We start from the raw sequence: 6996 nt of genomic DNA on the forward strand, positions 1-6996 counted from the left end.
GGAGGTTATACACACTACTCTGCTTACCACGATATTCACACTAGAATTGACTACTGGCTGGCATCCGCTGCTGTGATGGAGCGAGTCAGGGCGTGCGAGGTACTGGCTCGCACTCTTTCGGACCATTCGCCACTCCTCTTGGTGCTGGCCACTCCTCGGAAAGTGATCCCACCGTTCACATGGCGCTTCCCACCATATTTACTGTTAGACGCGACATTTCGGGGCGAACTTGCAGAGGAGATAGATGTATTCTTTGAAAAGAACATAGGCTCTGTCGACGATTTTCAAACCATATGGGAGGCCTTCAAGGTGTTCATAAGAGGAGTGGCGATGTCAAAACACTTGAGTGTGCTCAAATCTATCAGACAACGACTATCGCTGCTGGAACGGCGGTTAACATCTCTGGAGAGACGGCAGCAGAGCGGCGCCGAACCGGCAGTAGTTGAGGAAATCAAAGCACTAATTGCTGAGTATAATGAAGAGGCGGACAGGGAAGTGCAGCACATGGGGAAGTACGCTACGGCCAGGACGTATAGAGAAGGGGAGCGCCCAAGCTCGCTGCTGGCCAAAATTCTGAAAGGTACTAGAGGTAAAACGCGAATCACTGAATTGCGCACCGCTGACGGAGGCGTGACCACAGATGATTCGGAGATTGCACGCGAGTTTCGCAGATACTATTCTGATCTGTACACCTCCAAAGGCTGCGATCTCGCGGTTGATACTGCGGACTACTTGGAGCATATAGCCTTGCCCGTACTCTCCAACGTGCATTGTGAGTTCCTCATGCAGCCAATAAGCAGTGATGAGATACTTGAGGCGCTGGCGAGTATGCGCGCTGATAGTGCACCCGGCGCATCTATCCACCCTCTATGAGGACATCTGCGTGAACGGCAGTATGCCGCACTCCATGCGAGAGGCCCTGTTAGTCGCGATACCCAAACCATGGCAAACCCCACGACGAGTGCAGCTCATATAGGCCCCTGTCCCTACTTAATGTAGACGCCAAAGTCTATGCGAAGATACTTGCGACGCGGCTGGCGCTTCTTGCTCCCAAATGGGTTGCACCGGAGCAGTCGGGCTTTATCCCTAGCCGGAATCTCACCTACAATATTCGCACGATACTGGGCACCATGCAACACGTTAGGTAAGATGCAAAAGCCATTGCAGTTTTCCTGGACATGGAGAAGGCGTTCGATTCTGTTGAATGGCCGTTCATGACTCCAGTATTACGGCGTTTTGGTTTGGGAGAACCGTTCCTTCAAATGATCGGTGCTCTATATTATCACCCGACGGCTAGACTCCGCATTGGTGACCTAGTTACGGATGCTTTCCCGATAGGCAGGGGAACTCGACAGGGCTGCCCATTATCTCCGCTCCTTTATGCGCTGGTGGCGGAGCCTCTCGCCTGCGCGCTTCGCGAGTACCACTATAATGAAGGAATCCGTTTCCCATCGTATAAGATTGTAGTCTCAACGTACGCTGACGACACGCTCCTCTACGTCCGAGATCCGAAGAGCTCTCTGGCTTACGAGTGAATTGGTCAAAGTCAATTGCATTCCCTCTGACCCCTGCGACTAGGGAATTCGATATGGAATTCCCGCTTCGTTGGACCCAAGAGCTGGTTAGATACTTAGGTGTTAACCTGCACACGGATTCGGAAACACTTATACGTGAGAACTACGGAGTGGCATACAGCAAGCTGAAAGACGATGTGGAAAAGTGGTACAGACTGACGCTAACCCTAATGGGGCGTATAGCCATCATGAAAATGGTGGTGTTTCTTTTTCTGTTCAGCGCTATACCTATTGTTCTATCGAGGGTCTTCTTTAGGTCCCTGACACAACTCATGATAAAACTGGCGTGGGGTGGCCAACAGCCTAGAGCGAAATGGGCCCTCCTAATGCTTCCGTACAACAGGGGTGGCCTGGGCGCCCCGGATCTGGAGTTGTACTACAGAGTCGCGCAGGCAGCACACCTACACACGTGGATACATGGAGATGCGCTCATCCCCCATGTTCGTATTGAACGCGTCTTTGCGGCCCCTGACCCATTGCCAGCCACGATCTTCCGACCGGTGGATCGTAGAACGGGCATATTAGACTCCATAACCGCCACGAATCACGCCTGGCAGTTCCTCATGCAGGCCCGGCACTGCACACTCCTGTATACCCCATGCATGCCTGTAGAATGGACTCTTTGGTTAGCGCCTGCACTTGAGAAAGGAGTAGTACAAGCGTTGCATGAACTGGGAATCCACAAGGCAGGTGATCTGTTCTCCGGCGAAAGTGAAGACAGGGGATCAAGCTATGACGAAAAATGTGAGAGCCACTTTGTTGCACCGTTTCCAATATCACAGAGTGCGCAGCGCGTTGCTGGGCCTTCTCGGCCCGGACCTAGCTGAGCCACCTGAGGTGCCGGAGCTCACGTATGTTATCCGAATAGATACCCCACGCAAGTTGATCACGAACTTATACAAGATCTCACTGTCGCACAGGGAGGAGCAGCTGGTAAAAGCGAGAATGGCCTGGCAACAAGGCCTTCAGGTCACAATAGATGACGGTATGTGGAGATACTGCTGTGCGAATACAAAAAAACTCACTAAACGGAAGACACAGGCTGATGCATTTCAAGTTCATTCAAAGGGTATACTACATGCCAGAGAGGCTTCACAGATATGGCCTGAGACAGACGGCAGAGTGTGAGAGATGTCACGCGCTCTAAGCGGACTTCATGCACCTGGCATGGTGGTGCCCGAGGGTCCAGAAGTTCTGGGACAGTATATTCTCCGAACTAAACAAGATTCTGGGATTGGAGCTGGCCCCGGACCCGGCACTGGCCCTGCTCGGCTATTCCAGAGAACTGCCAGTGGCGGGGAAGCGACTTGTGGACCTGGGATTGTTAATAGCAAGATGGGTGGTTGCCCTCTGTTGGATGAGAGGACCATTGCCTACGGCCAAGAGATGGGCGCACGATATGCTGTATTGCTGCACTCAATCAGAACATTACAGCGAATTGTTGCCCCCTACGAGCCGACCGAAGAACTTCTGGAGCTTATATTCCATGCACTTGAGGGTTGGAGACTCGCGGCTCACGGCTCACCGCAGATGAGGGCTCGGAGCTAGAGAATGAGCTTTCAGAAGCTACACAGCCTGCAGGGGTAAGGTAGCAGCGCAGTTTAGTGAGTAATCATGCAAATGGATGCGGGAGGAGGCGGTGCTTAGAATGTGGGGGTGGGGTAATGGAAGTGCGGAGAGTAGATCAAGCAGTAACACACTAAGTCATACCGGGGGGTCCCCTACACACGGTGAGAGAGGTCTTATTGGAGAGGGAGGAAACGGACTGGCATTAGGCACACATCTAGGCTCCTGGTGTCAGGAGGGTTTAAGATACACGTCATACACTTACCATGGTTCAGTTTAGGGTTGACTTGGCTAGGTGTGCATGGAAGGTTTTTGCGGGGGGGGGGTTGGATTGGGGCTATTTTTGGGGCTATTTTTTCCAATTTTCTTGCAGATACACTGAAGGATACTCTGCAGATATGTGACCGACTGTGTGATGACAGGGGCTGGTATCAAGTGTGAGATATTGCCCTTGTGAGGGAACAATAAAAATTCCACGAAGTGGACGACCACACTAGGGGGCACAAGTATTAAATGTGATATGCCGCCGGACCCCAGGGTTGTCGGCTACAAGGCTGTGTGAATTACTGGGTACGGTCCTCTGACGACTGACCCCATTGCTGCCGGCCTCCGGGTTGTAGGGCACGAGCTGTGTACATCTGCAGATATGAGCAAAACAGGTTTTTGGAAACTTAAAAAAAAAAACAAGGCGGGGTGGGGTCGTGGACCCTCTGCCAGGATGCTCTGCGCCTCTGGCAGTGGCTGAAACATCAGGGCGTGACCCTGGTGGTTCAACTGAACGCCAGGGCGGACGAACTCAGCCGTCGGTGCATGATGGATCACGAATGGCGTCTGAACTCGGACGTGGCACAAGGCCTCTTTCAGCAGTGGGGAAAGCCTTGGTTAGATATATTCGCCACCGAAGAGAACGCGCAATGTCATCAGTTCTGTGCGTTCGACTTTCCAAGGCGGCACTCGCTCGGAGACGCTTTTCGTCGCGAGTGGAGCTGCGGTCTATTGTACGCCTTTCCACCTATACCACTTCTGCCCAGAGTGCTGAAGAAGATCAAGTGCGACCGGGCCCAAGTCATCCTTGTGGCTCCGGACTGGGCACGACGATACTGGAATCCCAAGCTACTCAGCCTGTGAGTCGATCCTCCGATTCGTCTGCCCCTTCAGGAGGACCTTCTGTCGCAGCAGCAGTGGGCAGTCCTCCACCCGAACCTCTCCAGTCTCCACCTCCATGCTTGGAGATTGGGCGGCGACAGTTGAGGCCATTTGACTTGCCTCCTGAGGTCTGTAATGTAATTCTGGCAGCCAGGCGTCCCTCCACAAAATCGGTATACGCCTGCAGGTGGAACAAATTTGTGGCATGGTGCACAGCAAAGGCTGTGGATCCCCTTTCTGCCCCTCTTTTAAGAGGTTCTTCTCTTCCTTCTTTCTCTTGCCCAGCAGGGCTCTGCTCTGGGCACTATCAAGGGCTACTTTTCTGCCCTTTCCGCCTTCTTGAGGCTCCCTGATCAGCCTTCTTTGTTCAAGTCCCCGATTGTTAACAGATTCTTGAAAGGCATCACTCATATGTTTCCCCCTGTTCCTTTCGCGATGCCCCAGTGGGACTTGAATCTGGTCTTGACTTACCTGATATTTTATGTTTTTGTATTTGTTTACAGTGTGGACGGTGTCTTGGGAAAGGTGGTAGAACTACAGTGGAGTATGTGGGCAGTGGAGAGCGTCGCCGAGGGAGGGTGGCAATACAGTCATTTCTTTTTTTTAATTGCCTGGTAGGGATGTCCTGAGTGGGTTTTGGTGGAGTTTCGGAGGAAGGAATTTGGTCTATGGTGAGAACGTGCACATTATGACTGCCTCCTCTGTGCTTCATCCCCTGCACAGCTGTTCAAGCTGTTACATGGGATCAGCTCACAGGAAGGTGCTTGACGTTGCTGAAGAATGGAGTATCAGGACTGCTTGTCATTGTTAACTGAGCATTGAGTATGCATTGGTTATAAAGAAGATGCAATTAAAATAATGTTAACTTCATTTCCCTCTTGTATTTTTCCTGTACATCTGATGGATTATTCTTCTGAAACTCTGTTTTTCATAAACAGTGATGCGAGTTGAATGGATCCAGGGGATCCGTTGGGATACTGCTTTCTGGGCTCGGTGTTTCTTCTATATTGTAATATCCTCTTAACTAGCAGTAGGTTTTCTTTTAATGCACTGTTAAGCAACTAGAGTCTGGAAGTTTTATAAGATGCAAAAAGGTTGCACCAGGAAAGCATTAAACTGTTAAATTACCTGATGCTTACAAGGTTTCTCTTGGATACTCTTATCTTTCCAGATCCTTTTCAATATTTCTTTCTCCACTCTTGGTCACTTTTGTGGTGGGATATTTTGACAAAATGCTGAAGCTGCAAGTTATGGTTTTGTTGTTGCCACTTGCCATTTTACCTGAGGTTCTGCTAAGGCACCAAATATAAATAAAAGTTACCTTACCCTTAATTTAGTTCTGATGGAGGATTGTGACCATGCATCAGCCTGAAAGAATACATGACCAGCATTATTACTTCTGTATAACTCTTTTTTCCTCAGGCTAGTCTAATGTCAACTGCATTGATTTTACTTAAGACTAATTTTTAAGGGTACAGTTCAACTATAAGAACTCCTTGTGTTCTAAATAGCACAATCATTATTACCTGCTCAGCCATTCATCAGCGTGAACAATTGTACAATGTACTGTTTAATGTGGTATTATTTTTCTTTTTTTTCTTTTTTAGCCCAGAAGCACTAGAAATCCATGGTTCCTTCACGTGGCTTGGACAAACCCAATATAAAATTCTTCTTAAAAGCCAACAGGTCTACAGTGTACAATTAAAAGCGTGTTTTGTACACACCGGCATCTATAATCTTGGGACTCCTAGAGTATTCGCCAGGTTGGCAGATCAGCTCACGCTATTTGAAGCAAGCCCACAGAACTCCATGCCAGCACTTATCGTTATAAATAGTGCTTGATCACATCATGCAAGATTGTGCAACTGAAGTCCTCTTCTACAACTCTACGCAAAAGAAGCACATTCGTCTTATGGAATTTTCTAATAGTACTGTGCTTTTTTTATGACAACGAGGAAAGGAACTGGTATGACCTAGCATTTAATATGTGCAATCTGTAGGTCACTAGTCTGATAAAAAAAATACAAGTCATGCAACTGAAAATGTGTGTACAATTAAGAAAAAGGTTTATTTCCTCTTTCATGGTATTTCAATTAGTCTATTCCTGACGTAAAAATGTACCAGACAAACCCCAGTTAAATTAAACAGTACATACAACTGTGGTCAAACCTTCCAATGAGATGTGATAAGTGAGAATATATTGGAAAGTGATACTGAAAATATATTTTTCTGAATCACACCACACACAGTTGATATTTCCAAATGTACTGTCAAATTTCATATGGGTATAAATGCAAATTATGTTCTTTACACAATTCTCTTAAATCTACGTTGTGAGCTTGTTTTCCTAAAAATCGAAGCATATATATATATATATATATATATATATATATATATATATATATATATATATATACGCAAATACATACACACACTTATTAGTTTCCCTGATGTTTTGAAATGCTTTGAATTCTGTTTGGTGGCTATTTTTTATTATTCATCTCAATACAGAATGCACTATTTCACATACATGAGATTGTCATTAAAATTAAGTCATCCACTTTATTACATACCGCTAACTATTGAGTTCAACTGTTAATATGTCTACTCATGTTAATGAAAGGTAAACTTTTCAATAAATGATGTATTATATTTATAACAAATGTATTGTAAATAGAATAAAATATAAACCTTAACTGTTTAATGACTT

General features: G+C 47.2%; 1 protein-coding gene across 4 annotated transcripts in view; it reads left to right on the forward strand.

Annotated features, from left to right (window-relative positions):
• The window catches only part of TRAPPC8 (trafficking protein particle complex subunit 8), a 1467367-nt gene extending 1460706 nt beyond the window's left edge, over positions 1-6661 (forward strand). For 3 of the 4 annotated variants that reach the window (XM_078687367.1, XM_078687364.1, XM_078687365.1), the window contains exon 30: positions 5894-6273. In XM_078687367.1, the coding sequence (XP_078543493.1) occupies positions 5894-6128 (235 nt within the window). In that variant the 3' untranslated portion in view covers positions 6129-6273. Of the gene's footprint in view, positions 1-5893 lie in introns of all 4 variants that reach the window. The other variant, XM_078687366.1, reaches the window with a different exon arrangement.
• The last annotated feature ends 335 nt before the right edge of the window (positions 6662-6996 follow it).

The sequence above is a fragment of the Lissotriton helveticus genome, chromosome 4_1 (assembly GCF_964261635.1).
Source record: "Lissotriton helveticus chromosome 4_1, aLisHel1.1, whole genome shotgun sequence".
NCBI classification, from domain to species: domain Eukaryota; kingdom Metazoa; phylum Chordata; class Amphibia; order Caudata; family Salamandridae; genus Lissotriton; species Lissotriton helveticus.